The sequence below is a fragment of the Myotis yumanensis genome, unplaced genomic scaffold, assembly GCF_028538775.1.
Source record: "Myotis yumanensis isolate MYYU_CA2020_CCGP unplaced genomic scaffold, mMyoYum1.0.hap1 SCAF_8, whole genome shotgun sequence".
NCBI classification, from domain to species: Eukaryota; Metazoa; Chordata; class Mammalia; order Chiroptera; family Vespertilionidae; genus Myotis; species Myotis yumanensis.
In genome coordinates, this window is record NW_027223759.1 from 92,508,106 (window position 1) to 92,533,595 (window position 25,490).

General features: G+C 47.5%; 2 protein-coding genes across 5 annotated transcripts in view; one reads left to right on the forward strand and one right to left on the reverse strand.

Moving 5' to 3' along the window:
• Positions 1-8,478: 8,478 nt before the first annotated feature.
• On the forward strand, positions 8,479-11,017 carry SFT2D3 (SFT2 domain containing 3). The gene has a single exon (XM_070423197.1). It carries the CDS (start codon positions 8,479-8,481, stop codon positions 9,109-9,111), a length of 633 nt encoding a protein of 210 aa, XP_070279298.1. The 3' UTR covers positions 9,112-11,017.
• WDR33 (WD repeat domain 33) overlaps positions 10,457-25,490 on the reverse strand; it is a 109,409-nt gene continuing 94,375 nt past the window's right edge. For 2 of the 4 annotated variants that reach the window (XM_070423193.1, XM_070423190.1), the window contains 6 exons: positions 24,074-24,182; positions 20,399-20,837; positions 15,844-16,007; positions 15,646-15,738; positions 14,776-14,991; positions 10,459-12,753 (listed from right to left, as the gene is read on the reverse strand). In XM_070423193.1, coding sequence (XP_070279294.1) covers positions 12,524-12,753; positions 14,776-14,991; positions 15,646-15,738; positions 15,844-16,007; positions 20,399-20,837; positions 24,074-24,182 — 1,251 coding nt within the window. In that variant the 3' untranslated portion in view covers positions 10,459-12,523. Of the gene's footprint in view, positions 12,754-14,775; positions 14,992-15,645; positions 15,739-15,843; positions 16,008-20,398; positions 20,838-24,073; positions 24,183-25,490 lie in introns of all 4 variants that reach the window. The other 2 variants (XM_070423191.1, XM_070423192.1) reach the window with 2 other exon arrangements.

Here is a 25,490-nt window from a genome sequence, read left to right on the forward strand (position 1 = left end):
CCCCCACCCCCCCGCCACCCCTGGCTTCTCTCATAGGTTGGACAATCTGTTCGATGCTTCTATGACTCTGGTTCTATTTTTGTTCATCACTTTATGTTGTTCATTAAATTCCACAAATGAGTGAGATCATGTGATATTTACCTTTCTCTTATTGGCTTATTTCACTTAGCATAATGCTCTCCAGGTCCATCCATGCTGTTGCAAATGGTAAGAATTCCTTCTTTTTTTTTACAGCAGCATAGTATTCCATTGTGTAGATGTACCACAGCTTTCTTATCCACTCATCTGCTGATGAGCACTTAGGCTGTTTCCAAATCTTAGCTACTAGAGGCCGGGTGCATGAAATTCATGCACAAGGGGGGGGGGGGGGGGAAGGGAGCCTCAGCCCAGCCTGCACCCTCTCCAATCCAGGACCCCTCATGGGATGTCCGACTGCTGGGAGGATTGGGCCTAAACCGGCAGTCAGACATCCCTCTCACAATCCGGGACTGCTGGCTCCTAACTGCTCTCCCCTCCCCCCGGCTGGCCTGGTCACCCCTAACTGCCCCGCCCCCCGCCAGCATGGTCGCCCCTCACTGCCGGTCGCCCCTCACTGCCTCCCTCTGCCGGCCTGGTTGCCCCCAATTGCCCCCCGCCCCCCGCGGGCCTGGTCACCCCACGCAGCCTGCTGCGCAGTCATTTGGTTGTCCCTCACTAACCCCCCAGCTGGCCTAGTCCCCCCACACAGCTTCTTCGGTCTGTGTTCAGTTGCAATGGTTGCTTAGGCTTTTATATATATAGACTGTAAATTGTGCTGCTATGAACATAGGGGTGCATATATCCTTTCTGGTGTTTCTGTTTTCTTAGGATATATTCCTAGAAGTGGGGTCACTGGGTCAAATGGTAGTTCCATTTTTAATTTTTTGAGGAAACTCCATACTGTTTTCCACAGTGGCTACACCAGTCTGCATTCCCACCAGCAGTGAACGAGGGTTCCTTTTTCTCTGCATCCTCGCCAGCACTTGTCATTTGACTTGTTGATGATAGCCATTCTGACAGGTGTGAGATGGTACCTCATTGTTGTTTTGATTTGCATCTGTCAGATGATTAGTGACTTTGAGCATGTTTTCATATGTCCCTTGGCCTCCTGTATGTTCTCTTTCAAAAAATGTCTATTTAGGTCTTTTGCCCATTTTTTGATTGGATTGTTTACCTTCCTTTTGTTAAGTTGTATGAGTTCCCTGTAAATTTTGGAGATTAAACCATTACTGGATGTAACATTGGCAAATATGTTCTCCCATGCAGTGGGCTTTCTTGTTGCTTTTCTTTCCTGTATTTTTCCTTTGGTTTGTTTAGTCTCAGTTGTGGGCTGTTTACATTTCCAATTGTCTTCAGCAATTGTTGGGAGTTGTTAAGGAAGCTTTAAAAAATCCTATCAAACTTAATTTTGTCAAATATCTGATCACAGAGTTACTAAAACCTTTGAAATATTTTGTCAGTAGAGACAAAACGTAAGAAATTTTAAACTATTTGCTCAGATAGCCAAAGTTTGTTTGTTTCATGCCGGAAGCTAATTCCAGCAGGTCATAAATGCAAGAAGTTTCATCAAAAGGTTGATGGAACTTGGGGATTCAGCAGGGCTCAATACTTATTACCTGCTGCTGGAATAGCTAAGGGCATTTCCCCACACCTAAAGATTTACATATATAATTACCTGCTACCAGACAGCTGAGGACATTTTAATCTACATGTTATTGCCTCCTGCTGGCCAAACACCTGAACAGCCGAAGGCAGTTTTCCCCAATCTGAATGTATACCAAAACTTAACCTTTGATATGTATATATACTTTGCCTTAGGGCAATTTGTGTTAATAAATAGTGAGGGGTCCAGAGATTCAAAGAACTTGGTTCCTACAGCTAAGCTCCTCTGGCTCCCCCATGGATTACAAATTTATATTGTATTTCTAGTATCTTTATTTATTTACGCCGCAGTGCCTTCTCCAGTTTCCTGAATGCTTCTAGATGCTGGGAAAGACCCCCGGCAGATTCACATATATAACCTTATAGTTTGCTTTATTCAGATAATGTTCATAAACATTCCCCAAATTTCTTCATTGTCTTCATGATTATTATCTTAGTAACTATGACAAAATATTGCATTGATCGATGTACCATAGTTCTCTTTACCTGTAGTCTAATTTTGGACATCAATTTCAAGTATTTGTGACTATAAACAAGGCTATAAAGGACATCTTTATTATCAGAGGGGAGCATACCTCATCTTCCCCTATTGCTGGTGGGAGTGGGGTTCTTGGGGTACCCCTGGAATAAGCATTTCCTGAGGCCCCCACTGGAGGATGAGATGGTAGAAAGCTTTACTTCCATGGAATTACACCCCTGGGTTTCCAAAGTCCCATTTCCCTTAGTCCATCATAGAAGTGTAGCTGGGGCTTCAATGGAGCTAAAATCAGAGCCAGTGTCCAGAGTTTTCTTTACATGTTGGAGCCGGATCCAGTTCAACATCAGGCTAGTTGCAGCCCATTAGTCCACTGCATGTTGGGTCTGCATGGCCATGGGCCATACAGGCAAATGCAAGAGAACCAAGAGAGCGTGCCTGAGCAGTGAGTCCCAGGAGTCCCAAAAGCACAAGAGTCGAGCACAACGAGAGAAGGAATCCCTTTGTTTGGGGGGTTATGTATTCCAAATCTTCATATCCTTGCAATGGCCATGCCTATTCTGAGCAACCATCTCTGTCCAGGTGTGACTGACAGGCAAGAATCTCCCCTACGTCACCCCAACTTTACAGGGCATGTGTGTCTTTCCTCTGTGATTCCTTCCCCCTGTGGTTTACAAGGAACATGCTTATGTTTTGCCTTCCCTTGCTTCTTCCCTATGATTAATAACTAGTTACCTACAATGGTATCAATCTTTGCATTGTTCATTGAAAAATGATTTCTCCAGGACAAGTGTCCTAGAGTGGAATTACTGTCCATAAAATTTAGTCTATAAAAAACTTTATAACTCCTGAATAGAGAAAACCAAGATGGCGGCATAGGTTAACGCTGGAGTTTGCTACCTCGAACAACCACTTCAAAAATACAACTAAAAGACGGAACGGACATCATCCAGAACCACAGGAAGGCTGGCTGAGTGGAAGTTCTACAACTAGGAGGAACCGAGAATCAGAAGAGGCGCAGTGCTGAAGTAAAATAGTAAGGTGCGGAGTGCGCGCGGCGCGGGCTGGTGGCTGAGGGCGCGGTTGACTGTTTCAATCCGGAGGGAGCCTCAGACTCTGAGCTCCAGATCCGGGCGAGTCTCTAGGGACCCAGACTCAAACGGGAGAAGCGGGACTGTCTGGCTTCGGTCCCTCCGAGGTTTGCAGCGGTTGCTGGGACAGAGAGGCAGAGCCCCTGGGGACGGACTGAGAGCAGCCATAACTGCTCCCTCCTCCGCCCTGTTGATCCTGTGGGACCCGCCCCGCCCAAGCCCTGCACAGAGCCATTTGCCGGATAGCCTCAGGCAAAGGCTAGATTAGCACCTCCCTAGAGGACAGAAGTTCTCCCACTGCAAACACAGCTGATTCTCACAGCCAGTTGGCCTGGAGGTCAAATCCCTCTAGATTAACTACAACAATCAAGGCTTACCTACAACAAGACTGCGCACAAAGACCACTAGGGGGTGTACCAAGAAAGCGTAAAAAAATGCGGAGACAAAGAAACAGGACAAAACTATCGAGGGAGGATATTGAGTTCAGAACCACACTTTTGAGGTCTCGCAAGAGGCTTCTAGAGTCTGTCGATAAACTTGATGAGATGTACAGGAAATCTAATGAGACCCTCGATGGTGTGATAAAGGACCATCTAGAAAGTAAGCATACACTGACTGAAATAAAGAATATTATACAGACTCCCAACAGCAGACCAGAGGAGCGCAAGAATCAAGTCAAAGATTTGAAATGCGAAGAAGCGAGAAACACCCAACCGGAAAAGCAAAATGAAAAAAGAACCCAAAAATACGAAGATAGTGTAAGGAGCCTCTGGGACAGCTTCAAACGTACCAACATCAGAATTATAGGGGTACCAGAAGATGAGAGAGCAAGATATTGAAAACCTATTTGAAGAAATAATGACAGAAAACTTCCCCCACCTGGTGAAAGAAATAGACTTCCAAGCCTAGGAAGCGCAGAGAACCCCAATCAAAAGGAATCCTAAGAGGACCACACCAAGACACATCATCATTAAAATGCCAAGAGCAAAAGACAAAGAGAGAATCTTAAAAGCAGCAAGAGAAAGAAACTCAGTTACCTACAAGGGAATACCCATACGACTGTCAGCTGATTTCTCAACAGAAACTTTGCAGGCCAGAAGGGAATGGCAAGAAATATTCAAAGTGGTGAATAGCAAGAACCTACAACCAAGATTACTTTATCCAGCAAAGCTATCATTCAGAATTGAAGGTCAGATAAAGAGCTTCACAGATCAGGAAAAGCTAAAGGAGTTCATCACCACCAAACCAGTATTATATGAAATGCTGAAAGGTATCCTTTAAGAAGAGGAAGAAGAAGAAAAAGAATAAAAAATAAAATAAAATAAAATAAAATAAAAAAGTGTTTTCTAACTGCCAAAAAAAAAAAAAAACTTTATAACTCCTAATAGTTATTTTCATGTTGCTTTCCAAAACAGATAGTGCAAACTTCTGTCAGTAGAAGTGTGATCATATCAATTTCACCAGAAATTTCCCAGTAGTGTGCTATTATGTGTAATACATTAGGTCATCGGTTCTCAACCTGTGGGTCGCAACCCCTTTGGGGGTTAAACGGCCCTTTCACAGGGGTCGCCTAAGACCATCGGAAAACACATAATTACATATTGTTTTTGTGATTAATCACTATGCTTTAATTATGTTCAATTTGTAACAATGAAATTAGGGATCACCACAACATGAGGAACTGTAATAAAGGGTCGTGGCATTAGGAAGGTTGAGAACCACTGCATTAGGTGTAATGTGTTACACTTAATAGGTATAAAATGGTAGAGCAAAGTGGTCTTAATTTGAAATTCCATGATTACTAGGAAGCATGAACATTTTCCCAAGCCTATACTGGTATTCACATTTTCTCTTATGTGGACCAGTTTCCTTTGGGATCCTCTGAAAGGTCATTTTGTCTTTTAGAAGCCTCTGCTTGTCAATCAAAGAACACATTCCATGGTCCCTGAGAGCTTTTGATTCCCTCCTTTAAGGTGGTGGGGTTGGGAGCAGTTCTTGAGATGGAATTGAAGGTTTTCCTGAATGGCTAGCAGAGTTTTAAATTATTTTGGTTACGTTGGTCGATTTTACTAAAAAGGCTCAAGAAAGCCCTGTGCTGGATTTAAAAAGGGAGTGAGCAGCTGTGTGAGATGTTCCTGAAGTTAAAGGAGGGTAAGGGAACCATCCTTGGACGAGACAAAAGGAGTATTTGGTAACTTTGTCATGAACAGTTTTGCTGGCACATGGAATGAAGTAGGTTCAAGGGACAATGGAGGCAAATAGACATCAAGTTTATAGACTCTTTGAATGTTGTTGCAGTAGCTGAGGGGGACAGGGTCAAGGATTTTATTATGTCCTTCTATCAGTGCTGGAACCAGAACAGAGCAGATTTCTGGCTTTATATAATACTACTAGTGGCCCAGTGCATGAAATTCGTGCACATTAAAAGGGATTTAGAGGAAATATTTTAATATTGCTATTTGCCCTTCCTCTATAATAGAAGTGTCAGAGATGAAAGAAAATTAGCAAAATGTTTATGAAAATCTCCCTCCTGTCAGAGTCTGGGGTGTGCAGCGGGACCCAGAATCAAATCCCTGCCCACCACGCACACCTCACAATCGTGCGAGACCCAGACCCGGTCGGTCCCACACCCATTGGGCGAGATCCAGACATGGCCAGCCCCACTCCTATCAAGCCCCGCCGGGCAGGGGGCACACCCTTAGGTCCCCTGGCCCAGCGCCTGGCAGGGGGGTGCAGCCTCAGGTCCCCGGCCCCAGCCGGGCGCCACAGAGCTTCAGGTCCCTGCTGATCGCTCATTATGGCTCGTTATGGGAACCCTGCCTCCACTGTGGGTGCAGCCATCTTGTGATGACATGATGGAGTGGGGGTCAATTTGCATATTACCTCTTTATTATAAAGGATTTCCAGGGAAGCCCTCTTCGTATAAAATGAAGCTCACAAGATTAAAAACAAAAACTCACAACCCTGCCCTATCACCCCAATTTTTTGGTGATCTTGGGTAGGTTATCTAACTTCCCAGAACCTGTTTTCCATCTCACAGCTATATAAATGATTAGGTTATATCATTTATGTACCACCATTCTGCTTTCTGTCTCCATGATTTGACCTACGTGCCTCACATAAGTGAAATCACAGTATTTGCCTTTTTGTGACTAACCTATTTCACTTAGTATCCTATGTCCTCAAGGTGCATTCATGTAAGCCAGAATTTCTTTCCTTTTTAACACTGAATCATATTCCATTGTGTGTAGATGTATACACACACACAATCCTATATAATAAAAGGCCAGCAACCATAATGACTTAACGACCAGAATGACCAATCAACCAGTCGCTATGAGATACACTGACCACCTCTTGGTCCTTCCCCCCAGCCCACAGGCTCTGGATCACTGGATGGCCAACAGAGAACCACAGGGAACTGGGGTGGGTGGCAGCGGGGCAGGACTGGGGACTGGTGAGCAGGCAGAAGGCAGACCTCTGGGTCCCCCACCCCCGGCACGTACGCTCCAACCCCCGTATGGCAAACAGGGAACCACGGGGAACCGGGGTGGATGGTGGCTGGGTGGGACTGGGGACTGGCAAGCAGGCGGAAGAAGGCCCTGATTGCAGGCTAGGCCTAGGGACCCTACCAGTGCACAATTTCATGCACTGTGCCTCGTGTGTGTGTGTATCTATATTATATATGGCCCAGTGTATGAAATTCATGCACGGATAGGTCCCTAGGCCTGGCTGGGGATCAAGACCAATCGGGGCCTTCCTTCCCCTGGCTGCCAGCTGCCGGCCGGGGCCTTCCTTCATTCCACATCACCCCATAGGTTGAACTCCTGGTGGGTCAAACTCCAGAAGGGACAATTTGCATATTAGCCTTTTATTATATAGGATACCACTATTCATTCATCTGTAGACAGACACTTGGGTCGATTCCACTTTTTGGCTATTGTTAATAATGCTGCTATGAACATGGGTGTACAAGTATCTCAAAACCCTGCTTTGAATTCTTTTGAATATATACCAAGTAGAATTACCAAGCCATACGGTAATTCCTTCTTTAATTTTTTGAGGAACTGTCATACTGTTTTCCATAGCAGCTGTACCATCTTATATTCCTAGCAATAGTGTATAAGTGTTTCGATTTCTCCACATCTGACCAAAATTATTTTTCATAGAAGTCATCTTAATGATTTTGCCCTCGGTAGGTGATGATCACAATTATTATCAAGTGTGAGTGAAAGGATTTCAATCTAAAATGGAACCAGAGAATACTAAATGGAGACTTTCCCACATGCACCCTCAGGAAAACAGAACTTAAGAATTAGAAAGTGATTTCCCATGTCTGATTCAGAGCTGAAACTTATTCCCTACCAATAAACATTGGTCTAGAATCTTGCCCAGCCAGCGTGGCTCAGTGGTAGAACCTATGAACCAGGAAGTCCCAGTCGGATTCCCAGTCAGGATTGATCCCCAGTGTGGGGCGTGCAGGAGGCAATTCCCTCTCATCACTGATGTTCCTCTCTCTCTCTCCCTCTCCTTTCCTCTCTGAATCAATAAAATATATATTATATATTTTTTAAAAAGACTCTTTCCACTTCCTCGAGCCAATGAATTTACTGCGTGGACTCTGGCTGGGCTTGCCCATAAATACATCTCACCCCAAACTCTCAGGGACTCGCCCGCAGCTTCAGTTTGAGCTTTCAGTCGTGCATGTCTCAACTTCTTAAAAGGTTTAAGAAGGTCCCTGCAGATTAGCATGCAGTTTTAGAAATACAGTGACCCCCGTCTGTTTCAATTTCCCCAACTGTAACGTCCTGTAAAACCGCACAGCACAGCGCACCCGGGATCCTGGCATCCGAGGTCAAAACACACAGCAGTCTCTGTGCGGCCACACGTGCGCCAACTCACAAACCGTCCCACCGTCACTGCGACCTTCACATTTATCCTAAGACGTAGGACACCAACAGCCCCACCACGAGCGCTCACTACCCTTTCGTAGCCACACCACCTGCCGGTAACCGACTGATAACCGACTGTCAACGCGGACAGGACGGGCTCCGCCGCAGGGCGCCGGCGAGGGTGCCTGCCGGGGGCGGAGACGCAGCGGAGCGGGCCCGCCCCCTTCGCGCAGCCGCAGGCCCCGCCCCGTCGCCGCCGCGGACCGACTGCAGGCGGAGGGAGAGCCGCTTCCGTCAGCCTCCGACGAGGGCCGGCCGTGGGCGCAGCTCCGGGCCCGAGATGGCCGGTGTCCACCGCGAGCTGCAGGAGTACCTGGCGCAGGGGAGAGCCGGCGGGGCGGCCGCCGAGCCGCTGCTCGCCGCGGGAACAGCGGAGGAACCCGCGGCGGGGGCGTGGCGGGGCCGCGCGGGCCTGCGCTGGGCGTGGGCGCGGAGCCCCGCGGAGCCGGAGGCGGGCCCGGCGTGCCTGCCGAGCGTGACGCGCGCGCAGCGGCTGGCGGCGGCCGGCGCGTGCCTGCTGCTGGCCGCGCTCTGCTTCGGCCTGGCCGCGCTCTACGCGCCCGCGCTGCTGCTGCGCGCCCGCAAGTTCGCGCTGCTCTGGTCGCTGGGCTCGGCGCTGGCGCTGGCGGGAGGCGCGCTCCTGCGGGGCGGCGCGGCGTGCGGGCGTCTGCTGCGCGGCGAGGAGGTGCCGTCGCGGCCCGCGCTGCTCTACGCGGCGGCGCTGGGCGTCACGCTGTACGCGGCGCTGGGCTTACGCAGCACGTGGCTCACGGCGCTGGGCGCCGGCGCGCAGGTGGCCGCGCTGCTGGCCGCGCTGCTGGCGCTGCTCCCGCGAGGCGTCGGCCCCGCGCTCCGCCTGGCGCTCGGGCGGTGGGGCCCGGGCGCCCGCCTCGCCCAGGCGCTGCCGGTGTAGGAGCCGGCGTCGCCGTCGGAGAGCGGGCCGCCCGCCCGCCAGGCTGTGGACTGGCCGCGCTGAGACGGACGCCAGCGGGTCGGGAGGACCCTCCGCCCCTGCCCGCCGCGGGCTGGTGCCCGAGAACAGGACGTGGAGCCGAGCGGACGCGCCTGAGACGCCTGCGAACCGCCTTTGCGCCGAGCGCGGTCCTCCGGCCTCGGAGCCCGGTGGCGGATGTCGTGTAGCTGCCATAGCTTGTCAGTGATTTACCCTCATTCTTCAGTGTGAGCGGATCCATGAAGGGATGTTGAAACAGTAAACTTAGCCACCGGACACTTTTAAGTACTTACGAGGGTTCACGCCGTCTTTTGTTTTTCTTTTATTGAAATTGTGAATGTGCTTTATGAGGTTTGAGGAAAGCCATGGACCTAACAATCTGTGTTGCTGCCCGGCCGGCGCGCGCAGTGGCGGCGCCAGGCCACGGTTTGGTCAGTAAACGCTTTAGACGTTGATGGGAGGTCACTGACCGGCTGCGCCCTGCCGGGGAGTCGGTCCAAAAAACACTGGGGACCGGTGTGGATGCCCAGCAGGCGACCGGCCCTACGTGGGCATGTTCTGCCCCACGGACCGAGGTCCGCGGAGCGCAGGCTGATGCGCAGAGAGGCCGCTGACGGAACTGAGAATTCCACAACCAGAGCTCCCATGTTTGATGGAAACCGGTCAAGTATAATCTTAATTTTTTTAATTTGCTTTTGAAGCGAACTGTAGGCCAATCCTAATGCAATGTACGATGCTTTTCATATCTGATTGAGTTTCCTTTTAGGTTCAGCGCGTTTTCTATGACTTGATTGCACACCTGAATTTATTGCCAGAAAGTATGGGCTGGGTATTCTGATGAGCCCCTAAACTCCATGTTTTGTCACTATGTATCAACTAGAATGTGAAATGAATGTAGGACTTTAAAAGCATTTCGGCGGTTCTCAGTTGGCATCAGTTACTTGAAGAGCCTCCCTTCAGATCACTTCCCTCGACCTCGGCGGCTGTCCCAGAGCCTGGGGCTGCTGTGCGCGAAGGTGCAGGGGATGCAGGTCGCAAGTTGTTCCCTGGGGCTGGGTTCCTGTTGCCTGAACAGGTGTGGCAGGTGGCAGGCGAGCACGGCCTCTGCGTGGACCTCAACCTCCATATTCCTAGGCCCTGGGAATGCTCCTGCCGCAGGAAGTGACTAGTGATGCACCCACAGGCGGCTCTCAGGCCACTCCCAGCACCCCCTTCCCAGTGTTCTGTTAAGATAATGCCTCTTCCTGGACCGGTAAACAGGGTTACCTACCTCAAGTGGAAAAACCAAGAGGATGTTTGTAAAAGCAAATGCAGTTTCCAGGGAGTGATTTATTTTTTTAACTGGAAAATCTTGTGCCCCTGGCTGCTCTTACTACCTGCCAGTTAAATCTCTAATTCTAAATTTCTCTAGAATTTTCACAACTGAGATTTTATCATAATTAGCACATTTTTATGATGTTATTTGTAAATATTGCTTTCCCAACATTTTCTCAAGAACTCAACACTGAAAATCTAGCTTTTATAAAAGTCAAACCACCATGTATTTCAATAGTGATGCTTTAAAATGTATATATGTATCTCCTAAGTATTTCATAAATATATAGTGTAGAGATTTCACTTTTTTCTAATTGAATTCATACTCAAAATTTGATCTGGCCTGGCCAGTGTGACTCAAGTGGTTGAGCACCAACCCATGAACTAGGTCAAGGTTTGACTCCTGATCAGGGCACATGCCCTGGTTGCGGGTTTGATCCCCAGTGGGGGGTGTGCAGGAGGCAGCAGATCTATGATTCTCATCATTGATGTTTCTATCCCTCTCTCCTTCCTTCCTCTCTCTGAACTCAATAAAAACTTTTCTTAAATGTGATCTCCTATTCTGCTTACTGTTTTAAAGTTAAAGCCTAAAATGTTACAAAGTTTCTTACCATATTCTCAGAAAAAGAGAATCCCTCTTCTGCTTCTCAGAATTGATATTGACCAGTGGAGGGCAAATAAAGAATATCCACAAACCTAAAGCATTCTTGAGCCACCCAGTCATGTTTGCAGTGAGGTGCTGATAAATAAGAGAAAATTATCCACTTATACTTCAGAGATTCTGATACCCTGAATGGGTGACTGCCATTTTCTCACTCTCCAAAAATTACAGCTTTTACAATTTTTAGCATATGCTGTTAAACTATCCCTTAGGGAGTTTCTAAGCAGCTACTAAGACTTCCAGCACCACTGCGTTTGTCCAGCAGACTTGTCCCCAATGCCAAACTCCAACAGAAACTTTCCTCGTATAAAAACAAAATAAGGGCCAGTATAGAAAGTATTATGGAGCCCTTTCAAACTGAACTTTTGGCATCCATTCCAAATGGAGCCAAATGTACCATTTAAAACTAAAGGAATTTGTTGTAGACAGTAACTTCCTGGCTTTAAGTTAGGACTATACTCAGACTTATAAACGCTGGTATGGAAGAGAAAGCAATTATTGAAGTTTTACAAAATTGTTTTAGACATTTTGGTCCATTCTTTTCAACTTAAACAATTTGTGAAATGATGTACAGTCATCAAAAGGATACATGTAGTTAATTTCTGGCTTCCATCAAGTTCCTCTAGTCGGAAACAAGGCAGTTCAAGTCTAAGGTTATTACTAGAAGATGTGCCCAAGGGAGAGCCCCCCTACTTGGATAATGAGAGTATTTTCATAGTATAATTCTCCATCTGCCAGAAGATGTTTAACCAAGGCTTTGAATCTACTTCAACCTATGTTATAGTTTTAAGGTATTTCTCACTCTATTACAAAAATACAGAATGGCTGGATGAGAATTTGTTTAAAAACAAAGTTCACAGGTGAAATTAATTTAGAGACTTATAGCAGTTCCATCAAGTGTGCTTACAAGGATAAGCACTAACTGTACACCCTCCACAGACTGGATGCATGGGAACTCAGGGTTTCCTTAAGGCAAGCACATCACAACTAGTTCTTTTCTGTTAATTCTTGCATAAATCACATTCTGTATTCATACAAAAACAACTTAATGTTTTTTCTCTGACAAACTGTACATATAGAAACAAATTTCCAATTGAACATGAACTTAATTTTGAGGAGGTGCTCTTTGTCTCGCGACACTTAAAAAAAAAATTCCAGCTTTTATCTTCACAAAACAATGCAGGAGCTGGGCAGTGAGGTGGACAGGACAGACAAGGCAGCTGCTCCGGGGCCAGCAGCAGTCTCTTCACCCTGAAGACCTCAGGGGCTCCGGGAACTCAGCTGCCCCAGAAGAGTTCAGGGCTACAAGGTGCAGGCTTCCTTTTGTTTCTCTTGGTAAGTCCACAAGGAGTTTTTAAATACTGTCCAGAGAGGCCGAGGGGGACTCAACCCCAACTTCTACCGGCCCCTTCCACTACCCCTTGAAGCTCCTCGCCGTGGTGGACCAGAGTTCATGTTACTCCCTCTACTCCAGTTACTGCCACTTCGGACGCCTCTGGAAGGAGTACCACTGCCTGGAGGGCCCCCAAAAGGTTCATCTCTGTGGTATCCATCATGGTGATCTCCATCCAAGGAGCTGGAACGCCCAGATTTTGGCACTCTTTGGGAAGGTCCTGGGCCCCCTCGGCCTAAAAGGAAACATTGATTTGACATGTGACTTTTTAATATCAGAGACTACTGATAACTCCTGGTACAAACTTTTACTCTGTGATGACAGTACAATACTTGTGGGTCTTTCTTTAAAACAGTTCTAAGGACATGAGCATTCAGTGCACTAAGGGTTGTGCCTCTACTCTCTTCTTGACCGCTGTCTCATTCCCAGCCTGGCTAGGGGCCATGCCCCTCCACATCAGCTAGACACGCTCTGCAAGGCAGTGTCTTCACCCTCCTGTGCCACAGGACTATTCTGAGGGCGAGTCTGCACAGCACTGACTGAACTCAGGAAGCACCTGCAGTGAAGGCAATTAGAAATGCTAACCTAGAACACGTGTTCACTAGGGTTAGGCCACAGCCATGTGGCACTTTTGATTTCCTTTTAAGTAGTGAAATAAAATATTTCTTGAAAAACAAAAGCGTAGAAAGAAAAATACTAGCTTTTAGAATGATTTTTCCCAGGGATAGTTTTATTTGTTCTAGTCTTGGACACACAAACTTAGGTATCATTAAAATTCTGATTTAAATTTTTTTTCCTCATGAGATGATAGGATTTGGCCACCTCTCCCATAATGCATTATCAGAAGAATATTGACAACTCCCTTTGCCTTAAATTTTTGAATGCAACTGAGTCCAGATAAGACAGGTTAGGAAAGTTAGCCAAAGGAATAATTTTAGCTTCTTTTCTTACAAAGTGCAGCCTAGACCCACAGAAGGTGCAAGGACAAAGCAGCTGTCAGTTGGGATATAATTTTCACACTAGGCACGTGGCCTCGACCAAGGACCTAAACGGTGTCCTGAGTGCCCATACGGACCAGCAGCAAAATGTGTGCTGAGACGGGGAGATCTGGTGGCAGGAGGCACATTCTGAGGGGTTTGCTAGGAGAAGGACCAAATAACTGGCAAGAACAAAAGCCAGAACTTTGTCAGGGAGGCAGGTTACCTGGGGTGTGGAGCACAAGTTGGAGCACATGACGGTCTTTCAAGCAGCCTCCACACCACACCCCGTACCACAGCCCCGTCTAACCTGAGACTAGACCTGTCATTAGCATTTGGTGGCTCCTGCCCTGGCTAAACGTTAGTGCTGCATCAAAAACAAAGATCCAGCCCAACTGAGTGGCTCAGTGGTTGAGCATTGACCTATGAACCAGGAGGTCACAGTTCAATTCCCGGTCAGTTCACATGATTGATGTTTCTATCTCCCTCTCCTTCTTCCTCTCCCTTCCTCTCTGAAATCAATAAACACATATTTTAAAAATAATAAGATCCAAAAGTTGTAGAGATAATCTTAATGCCCCCACTTGAAAACAACCCCTTCCAGGCCATGTTGCCCAGTCTTTGTGACTGTGAGCACACCAGTGAAACCCTGGAGCCTGGGAGAGGACCAGTCCCGCTGCCACGCACGGCGGAGACCTCCAGGGTTCCGAGCAGGCGTCAGTGCAAAAAGCACCACCAACAGCGACAGTGCTGGGCACCCTGACAAAGAGCTGAACTTGAACAAAGCAGAGGTTCTTTTTTTTTTTTTTTTTTTTTTTTTAAGAATTTTGAGAGAGAGAAAGAGAGGAAGGGAGAGGGACAGAAACATCAATGTGAGAGCAAAACATCGATCAGCTGCCTCCTGCACACTCTCCAGGCATGTGCCTTGACTGGGAATCGAACCATGACCTCTTGGATGATGCCCAACCAACTGAGCCACACCCGCCAGGGCAAAGCAGAGATTCTTGCAAGCAAGTGGAGAAGACCTGTGCAGAAGGCAAAGTTGCAGTCCTGAGTGAGAGCGCCGACTGCCCGAGGGTGAGCCCAAGCAAACTGCATCTGCACCACATTTGGGAACATGTGCCTTCCCGCAGCCTAAGCCCTGGAGGGTAGCACAGTGCCCTGGAACAGGCATTCCCAGGAGGGCGGCAGCCTGGAGATGAGGCCACCAGAGGTCCCGCAGGCTTTCTGGCAGGTGTGGCATCCACAGCTCCCAGAACTGGAAACTGGCCTCCACTTACCTTTGCCTCCTCGATCTTCAGAAGGACCCCCGGGGGCTTCCATTTCTCTGTGCTCAGAGGTCCCTGGCCCATCATGCCAAGGGCGCTTTCGAGGTGGCAGGGATGCCATGTCCATGCCTTGGAGAGAAGAGGAACGCTCTCTGCTAGCTGGGGAATGACCGTCGTGAGGGGGATGGTCCGGGCGGGGAGCATCACGGAAATGTTCATGACCTGGCCCTGAAACAGAAACGCAGATGGACAGGGCTAAGAATCTGACAATCCCATTATATTACAACATGACCAACAGCAGACGGAAATTATACTGTTAAGAATTAGTAGCAATGTGAGAACCAACATTCACTCATGCAAGAAACATACCATGAGCACATATAAAAGGTTAAGATCAGAAATCAACCTACCCCCTAAATTAAGAGGCAGGTAAGGTCCAGAAAAGTGGATCTCAAACTTTTAAGTCTGAGGATCTCTTTACAGCCTTAAAAATTTCTGGGGACCCCAAAGAGATTTCATTCATGAGAGTTATAGCTAACAATATTTGCCATATTAGCAATTAAGATGGAGAAAACTTTAATTCGCTTAACTACCTTTTCCAAAAACAAAACAATGAAGTGAAAAGAGTGCTGCTGTTTTCTATCCAGGCCAATCCCTGCAGAAATGCCCGGCTCCCGGGAAGCAAGCCGGGCCTCCAGCCGTCTCTGCACTCCATCTCTCCTCGCCAGTGGGGCTGCTGGCTGGAGGCGTGAAAACAGCCCAGCCTCCGTGGTGATGCCAGTTGGAAGAGAGAGAACCTGGTGGGCCTGGAGGGTCTCAGGCTCCAGGGTCCGGGAACTGCTGCCTGGAGTCACCACAGCCCCAGGCGGTCTCCTGCCTTACCTGGCTCTCGACTTCCATCCCAGGAGTCTGGTTTCCGACCTCCTTCAAAGCGAGGGAATTCATCAGGAGTGGGAAGTAAACCCTTCCTTCCTCCTACACAAAGAACAAAACACCACACTCACGTGCTGTGTCAGGTGTGTTCCCAACTCTGACCTCCACAGCCCTGCCCTTCACGGAGCCAGTGTCCTCAGCACATACCTCGTGGGGCACCCCGACCTCTGCCCCGGAGGTCTCTTCCACGGGCAGCTTCCTCAGAAGCATCAAAGCTCTCCTCTGGACCGAAGTCATCAGGACCAGGAAAGCCATCCCTTCCTCGGGGGGGAGCCCGGCCTTCGTGCCTCGGGGGGGCTCCTCTTCTGAAACTGTGAGGAAAGCAGCAGACGGTCACCTCATCAATATGGACCTTACAGCTCTACATTCACATTCCAAGAAAGCATCCTATATAATAAAAGCCTAGGTGGTGCGATGCCCTCACGCAATGTCATCACAAGATGGCCGCCCTCACAAAATGGCCAGCAGGGGAGGGCAGTTGGGGGCCATCAGGCTGTGGGAGGGGGAGCAGTTGGGGGCGAGATCAGGCCGGCAGGGGAGGGCAATCTGACTACATCCCCCAAGGGGTCCCAGATTGGAGAGGGTGCAGGCTGGGCTGAGGGACACCCCCCTCCCATGCACGAATTTCATGCACCAGGCCTCTAGTATGATATAAGAAGACAGGATACAAAGTTAAACGGGAGAAAAAATAAAATTGTGCATTTTTAAAAGTACACATTTTACAATCCCAATATTACAGGCAGGAAGTAAACATCAAAATGTAGAATTATTTTAATATTTTTAGGCTTTGAGGAATAATAATAGCAGTGAGCATTTTTTAAGTGCTTCCATCATGCCAACCGCTTTACATTATTCATTTCATTCCACCCTCAAAACCACCCCATGAAGCTGGCATTATGACTAACTCTATTCTACCCATGAGAACACTGAGGCACAGAGAGATTAAGTCATGGATTTAAGGATACACATAAGCACTCAGGTTTGAACTCAGCCAATCTTGCCGCTCAGCCCAGGCTCTTTACCATTGCTCCCAAATACTTCTCATTATCATTGAAATTTTTGTAATGAATATTTAACACTTATATAATCAGGAAAAAAGGAGAGTGTGGGCCCATGCCTGCCAACTGTGACAGACATATTTGGGGGCCTCTGCCTTGGCCCCGACGCCGGTCTCTACACAGGGGTGGCTATTACTGTCACCCACAGCCCCGCTCCACGGCAAACTGGTGACAGCAGGTATCGGCTCATGGGCAGGCTGGTGCCCCGGCTGGTGGACAGTTTCCCTCCCTCAGGATTCTGGACTAGGAGTCAGTCAGCGGGGGTGTTGCTGAAACTGGGGGGCAGCAGAACAGGGGCCTGCAAGCGAGAAGGGTCAGAAGGCGGCAAGGGCATGGGCTGGTCCGCAGGAGCCACCTGCCGGGACTTCCTTCAGGCCAGGCCTTCTGCTTTTCCTTGAGCCTCCATCCTATTATCTTTTGCTCCATTTTACTTTGGAATTTTTCCAATTTACAGTTAAGTTGAAAAAATAGAACAAGCCCATATATCCATCACCTAGATTAATCAGTTCTTACAGTTGCACACATGAGCTTTAGCTTCTCTTTATCCACCTGTTTCCAGATTCATGTTCTAAACCATTTTAAAACCAGCTGCTAGCATGTGCATCATCCCTGAATACTACAGTATGTTCCTTCTAAAAACACCATTTCTCCTATAACATACTGTTACTACTCTAACATGGAATATTGTTTATTCTATAGTCTCATTCAACTGTCTCCATTTGTCCTCAAAATGTCCTTTACAGTTGTTTTAAAATATGAATTTCAGTCATAATCACTTATTGTCACTCGTAGTCATGTTTCTGTGTTCTACTTTAATCCACAACTGTCCACCTCCCTAGTTTATCTTTTGTGATCTTGACGTTGTTGAAAGGTCACCCAGGTGTTTTATAGAATGTCCCACAATGTGAACTTTTCTGATTGTTTCCTCACGATTAGGTTCCGGTTAAACATCCTTACACTTTCTAAGTGGCGTCTGTTTGTTTCATGGATTATGGTGTACAGGTGGAAGGGCCCACACCTCACTGTACAAAGGCAATCTCCTCTGCAGGTACCCCTGTCCCCACAATCTTGTCCCCAATGGCTTTAGCTTCCAGTGATGAGCCTGGCCTGAGGCAACGTCTGAGTCATTGTTCCTGCACACACAGGGGGATGACCAGCACACTGGCTGAAATAACAGCAAAAGGTAAGGGTGGAATGGCCAGGAGAGGGGCGGAGCAGGAAGAGGAAAAGCAGACAGCACTACTGTCCCGAGAAGCACAGGGGTAACCCCCAAACGCAGCAGGACTCTCTCCCAGGAACCGTCATGCAACTGCCCTCGTTACAAGAAAACAGAGAGAATCTAAGATGCTCTAATCAGAAAACAGCTCCTGTTAAGATCTAGATGTTTGTGTAACACACCACCACCCCTGCCCGCCACCAAAAAAAAAAAAAAAAAAAAAATTCACATGTTGAAGACCTAAATGTGATGATATTAGGAGATGGGCCTTTGAGGTCATTAGAGTTTACTGATGGGGCCCTCATGATGGGCTCAGTGGCCTTCTAAGAAGAGGCACCAGGGAGAGCTTGCTCACTCCCCTCCAGCTGCAGACAGGGAGAGGGTGGCCGTCTGCAAGCCAGGAAGAGAAGTCTCACCAGAGACCACCCTGCTGGGTCCTGATCTGGGACTTTCAGCCTCCAGAACTGTGAGAAAAGAGATTTCTGTTGCTTACGCCTAGCAGGATGGAATTTGGTTACAGCAGCCTGAGCTCCTAACAAGCTGACCTCTCTCACATGCCTCTCCTTCCTTACCTAACAGGTTCATTTCATCACATTACTGCGACACGAATGCCGCTCCAGGTGCTGAGGCCTCAGTGGTGGGTGAGCGGAGCCCTACCCTCAGGGAGCGCCGCAGGATGCAAGAGAGGAAGAAATGGACACAGCACTAGTGCCACACAGTGCCAGGTGCTGTGAAGCAATAGAAAGCAGGAGGAGAGGTCCACCTGAAGGGAGCCACACCGTTTGGGAACCGAGTCCCAGGCAGAGGGAGCAACAAGCACAGCAGGACCAAAAGCCTGGTGGGCATCTCCAAAGAGCAGCACAGTTTAGACGAAACACAGCACAAACTGAGGCTTAGTAAATCTGAAACTGCGCAAGATGCAGAGACTCAAGAAATCAAAGTCCTGTTGCTGCCAAAGCCATTGGAAATGAGGCGCCTGCAGAGACAAAAAGCCACTTCAGAGTGAATACCTGGCTATCATGAAGAAAGGCCCTTATGAAAACTGGGAGCCCTGCCCTGACCGGTTTGGCTCGGTGAATAGAGCGTCGGCCTGCAGACTGAAGGGCCCCAGGTTCGATTCCGATCAAGGGCATGTACCTTGGTTGTGGGCACATCCCCAGTAGGGGGTGTGCGGAGGCAGCTGATGGATGTTTCTCTCTCATCAATGTTTCTAACTCTCTATCCCTTTTCCCTTCCTCTCTGTAAAAAAAATAAAATATATAAAAATAAAACACACACACACACAAAAAACTGGGAGCCCTTAAATCTTTTTTTTCCCCCCAAAACTCCCTTCCAATAGCTGCTTTCCTTAACCCACTATTTCACCCTCTGCGGCCCTTTTATCAGCCAACATTTTCTAACACATCCTGTGAGGATGGGGATTGCCAACCCTTAACTCAGTCACCTCCTAGCCACAGTAGTGAGAACTGTGATGGGAAGAGAGATGAGCAGAAGACTGAGGTGGAGCAGGGAGGAGTGCTGAACAGCATGGGCCCTGCAGGGCCTTCAAAGGTCAAGAAACTGCTGATTCTCAGTGTGGCCCCGTATCTGTAAAATGTTTACAGTGACACCTGTCTGACAATTCACTGTAACAACGAGGCTAAATAGCACACAGTAAATATCATCTTCATTGACTATTCTGACTCTCTCTTGAAATTTCACTAATTCTAGTTTTTTTTTTCCTCCATATTTCTCTTATTTTTTTATTTTTCTTTTTTTCCCCTCCATATTTCCTATGTTACTTTTTTAAAAAAATATTGATTCCAGAGAGGAAGGGAAAAGAAGAGATAGATAGAAACATCAATGATGAGAGAGAATCATTGATTGGCTGCCTCCTGCACGCCTCCCACTGGGGATCAAGCCTGCAACCCAGGCATGTGCCCTGGTTGGGAACCGTGACTTTCTGGTTCACAGGCCAATGCTCAACCACTGAACCACACTGGCCAGGCTCTTGTGTTCTTTTTTTACCCCAAGTACACTGAGTGCTCATTCAAGACTGACCTTGACCTATTTTAACAGCACTGATTTGATTTTGTTAGGATCTTTAGGCAATTTCACAAGAACTGTCTATTGAACAATTCCTTTATTCTTCATCTACATATCTGTCTCGTCTTTCATCATTCTAATCCACAGAACCTGGAAATTTCTAATCCGTTCCAAGAAACTTTGTAGTATGCAGATCTTCCCATTACTTTAAAACAACCAAAAAGATGCAAAGAAAAAATGATTTCCACATTCTTTTGTAAAGACAAAAGAACCATATAAACGTTAAAAAGCATAATTTTTTTAAAAGTCTAAATGCAAAATGTGGAGAGTATAGGCTACAAGTGAAAAAGAGACTTTGTGGGGAAAATAGACAAAAAGCTCCAGGGACGAGTATCTGCCCCACCTTTCTTCTCTGCGCCCTCGAAAACGTGGGTCCTCGGGGTCCCGGGGGAATCGCTCATCTCCAGGTCTGCGGCCTTCCCATGCCCCCGGCGGGCCCCGGGCTGCGCCCCGGCCATCCCCCTCGCTGAACTCCCTGTGATCAGGAGGAAAGGGAGGCCCGGGCCCCCCTCGCCTCCACTTCTCTTCTTGTGGTAAAGGTCCTCCTCGCCCCTCAAAATCACGTAATCGGTGGCCAAAGCGCTTGTCAGGGTGGAAGTCATCTGGTCTGCTGAAGTCGTCAGGAAAGTCGGGGTGAGGGCCGCGTCGATCAGGGGGACCCCTGCAGTCCTGGCCGCCCCGGAACAGCCCCCTGTCGGCACCGTGCTCGGGGCCGCTGCTCTGCTCGTGCCGCCTCTCGGACAGCGGGCCCATGTGGTGGTTTGGAGGGCCCCGGGAGTCACCTACGGGAAACAAAGCTGCTTTTACCAGGTCTTCCAGGCTCCTGCATTCTTTCATTCAGAGTCTCCCCTCCTTGGCTCTCAGCACACTGAGGAGACCACCATCTCCAAGGCATCATATAATGAGAGGAACTAGGGTTTTGTGGTACACATTTCAACTTCATCACTCTCTAGTTAAAGCCACTCGACCTAAAGCAAATTACTCATCTCAAATGGCATTAGCAACACCCACCTTCCAAGATAGCGATTAAGTAGGAAACATAAGACAGCCTCACAGGAACAGCCTGAGCTCCCCTCCCTGCCCCTCTTCCCGTGCAGGCCAGGCAGCCAAGCAGAGCCTCCCGCTGCACTGGTAAGGCCTGCAGAGCCCATCACAGGGCACTGGGCCCCCTGCCGCCACCTCCGATGTCACTCCTTTAACCCCTCGCTCATTTCACTTGACCTGTTACTCACACTTTGGTTCTAGACACTCTCTTTTGTAAGGCACAGGGAGGCGCTTCTCTTCTGAGTGCCTGGGGCCACGCAGCCTCGCTCTACGCAGGGTCCCGTTCAGGTTCATGCAAACACTCTTTCTGTCTCTCTAGGAATGATACCCCTCCTCTATAATATTGTCACCATTCTTTGCAAATAATATTTGGAAACCCACCAAAAATTTTTTGAAATATCTGAACATGTAATATATTTAAATTACTGAATAAAAATGGAAAAAGACCAGTGAATTTCTGATGGTGAACTGAGCTCACCTCCCACCTCTGGGGGATGTTTTCCTGAACGGCTGTGGCCATTTTAAACGAGCACTTATTTCGGTCAACATACAATGAAATCACATTTCTGAAAAGTGGAGAGCAAAGGGACACTCCTGCCTCTAAAACAACTAAGGGCTTAAATAAAATTCTTTTCATTCTGCACCCTGGCAATAAAGATGAGCTGAATTTTGTTTCCAGGCATCATAGTAAGCCATAATTCCTACCCTTCCAATGTCCTTCCTCTTACATTTCTGTCCATTTCAATCCCTCCTCACCATTCGAACATGTTTTAAAAAACTTGGAAGTTTCCATATGAAAATACAGCATCTGAAGAATTCTCTCCTTCCCTCCATGAAACCAGCCCTCTCCATCATGCTCAGGAAAAGCCCCTTCCGACCCACCTCTTGGTTCAGTTTGCAAATGCCCCAGACCTGTCTCCTAATGGAAGACAGCCCCCACCTCTCAGTATCCCTGACATACGTCTTCGCTCGGACATTCTGCTGCTGGAACTGGGTGTGACCTCTGACCTGAGGAGCTGAGCATATTCCACTTGGACTTACCTATGAAGACTAATCTTCCCATGACTCTTTCTGTCTACAAGTCCCCTGTTTATCCAGGGAAAGAAACCCACCACTACCAGTTAGAAGGGACGTGGCCCCCGGAGATGGGGCGGCAGCGCGGGTGAGTCCAGTAGGGGACAGCAGGGCCCCTTTTTTGGCTCTCCCTTCTCCCTTTTGTCCCTGGGAGGAAAAAGAGAGGGGGGAGGAGGAAAGAAAGAGAAGAGGGGAAGAACAAGGAGGGAAGCAGGCGGAGACAGACACAGGGCGGGGAGGGGGGAAGAGGAGGCTCTCAGCTTGCTGACGGCTGTACCTTGTGGATAAAAGACTCTTCTTTCTTACAGCCCCCAAATTCCAAAGATGGTCCTTCATGCTTGCTTTCTCTTACTTGCCCTTGGGCCACCCCTCCATAGGATGGGATTAAATAAGCATCTAATTCTTGTATTCCTTCCTTTATCCCTACCTCTAATATCTCATATACATTCAATCAAGCTTTATTTTATTATTATTATTTTTTTAATATATTTTATTGATTTTTTACAGAGAGGAAGGGAGAGGGATAGAGAGTTAGAAACATCAATGAGAGAGAAACATCGATCAGCTGCCTCCTGCACACCCCCCACCAGGGATGCGCCCGCAACCAAGGTACATGCCCTTGACTGGAATCGAACCTGGGACCTTTCAGTCCGCAGGCCGACGCTCTATCCACTGAGCCAAACCAGCCAGGGCTCAATCAAGCTTTAAATTCCCCAAGTGCTAGGGCTGGAAATGCTGACAAGGACTTATCTTCATCTGATAAAACCACAAGAACCCTAACATGAACCACAGGATGCTGTGGGCTTAGCCAATTTAAAAAAAAAAAAGAGGAAAAGGAGTGAAGTTCTTTGAAAAGCCACCTGCACAGTACACGGGCTCTCTGGTTTGTCCTCCCACTGAATGTACCACTGCACCTCCTACTTTCCCCCCACTCCCTCCCAGCCCTCCCCTCAACTCTCCAGCAGCCTGCAGCCTCTACATCCCTGCTCCAGCTCTTCCTGCGGGCGCAGGAGAAGAGCTTACCCCTTTGGGAACAAGGACTCTGGCTCCCAGCATGTGCTCTTTCAACTCCTAAGATTAACACCTAATTTCCAAATAGCTCCACATCTAACTAAACCAGTGATGGCGAACCTATGACACGCGTATCAGAGGTGACACGCGAACTCATTTTTTTGGTTGATTTTTCTTTGTTAAATGGCATTTAAATATATAAAATAAATATCAAAAATATAAGTCTTTGTTTTACTAGGTTGCAAAGATCAAAAAATTTCTAATGTGACACGGCACCAGAGTTAAGTTAGGGTTTTTCAAAATGCTGGCATGCCGAGCTCAAAAGGTTCGCCATCACTGCACTAAACACTGGCATTCTCATCTCTGTGCTCTCCACAGCATCACCCACCTGAGGCGTGGCAGGTCGGTGCGCTGCCCTATTCTTTCCAAGCAGCGCAGAATAATGTAACCAGCTAAACGATCCAATACTTGATACAATTTGGAGGGAGAAGGGGATGATATTAAAAACACTTAAAATCTCGGAATTCTTTATCCCATCAAAACATCTAAAATGACCCAGTTCAGCTCTCAGCTGCTCGTGCGCTGGGGGCACAGAGCACTCCCATCCCCGCAGGTGGACAGGCCTCCGGCCGCTCCGGAGGAGCTCGCTGCCTGAGCAGGTTTCTGGCTAACGAAGCAAAGCCGTGGGTGAATGCATCATCAGACAGAACTGTGACCTGAAGTGGCTGTGCTCTTGTTTTTCCTAGAGGTTCAGGTGACCATTCTATCAAACACTTACCCGTAAAGCTATGCATTGTAAAAAAAAAAATTTTTTTTTTTTTTGCATCAAAAGTAAAGTTGACGCAAAGGTGGTGAAATACAACCTCTTACCCCGCCAGCAGATATTTACCTTTGTTAGGGCCAGGTCCTTGTCCAGGGTTAAGAGGGGGGATGCGACCTTGTGCTCCCTGCTGCCCTAGGCCTGGGATCAGGGGTGGGGGGCCTGTGCTCTGTCCTTCCTGAAAAGATGTTTTTAAAGAGGGAGTGTGAAACCACAGCTTGTGCTTTGTGAACAGCAATTGTATTATAATGTGACAAGAGAAAAACATTAGGTTTCCCCAAAGCCTCCAGCAGTAAATGTATAGCTAGTGACATCATAGCAAAACTGTCCTTAAATTCAGGGAGATACTTCTTTTACCATAATAAGAGGAAACAAACCTATTTTAAACCTGCTGATAGGTTTTATTTAAAGCTAGATCTTAACTTCTTAAGCTAAACAAGAACGTCAATGGAAAGCGAGAAATCATGAGGTAATGACAACACCCCACACAGAGGACCTCCTGGCAACAGGGAGACGGCACTCTTCCAGGACGCGCCACTCCTCTCGGGTGCCACAGCTTCTTCGAGCCACAAAACGGCAGGCAGCAGGGCTGGGTGTGAACAGGGGAGTGGAGAACAGAAAGGGCTAGGCTCCTGCCAAGGGAGGTGTCCACACCAGCTTGCTCCTTTCACATGCCCCCTATCTCTACCTACTGCTCATTCCCTGCTCCGTCACCTGGGATCTTGTGGATTCATTTGGTTCTGGCAGCTTCTATCTTAATACAAACCCGTTGCTCTGATGCTTTTAATCTCCTTGCTCTGGACCCCAAGTTTGTCCCTAGTCCTCATATTCAGTATTTTTATCTAGCCATGTCTAAATTCTGATTTCCCACACTGTCCAGTGACCTTGGATCAGGTCTGTTGACAAATACACACACCTTCTATGAAAATAGCAGTTTCAAAAATCAATAGCAAAATTGTATTCACACTCCAAACTAGCTGGCATGAAAGAGCAGCTCTCACTGCAGGACACCACTATAGCTATAACAATAACACAGGTAATTTCTATATTTGTTTTTTGTATGTTTCATCCCCAAACAACTCATGCTGTTAATACCTGACAGCAATTCCAGTAAATTAAACCAATTAAAACAATTGGTTTAAATAATTCGCCTGGTCAAAGTGAAGAAAGTATTTCAGTATGTGACAAACATGAGCAAAGATTTCATCAGGCCAACTTCTGAGATGTGAAATACCCTATTTCAAATATTCATTCCATCAATATTTCTATATGTCAATTAAATCTTTACAGCATTATGCTTTGCATTTATAAAATATTTTAGTACATGATAGAATAAAACTTATTAAAAAGTGCACAATAAACTCTGGAAGTAAACTCAAATACCATCAGATTCTTCGCTGCTATAAAATTTTTCAGTTCTGGAAGATCTAATGAAGAGTACCACATAATCTTATTTGGCTAGTTCTTTTAATTCTGAAAATCCAGT

Excerpts from the sequence above, each read along its gene's own strand:
- SFT2D3 (XM_070423197.1), top strand. The coding sequence starts at position 8,479 with ATGGCCGGTGTCCACCGCGAGCTGCAGGAGTACCTGGCGCAGGGGAGA.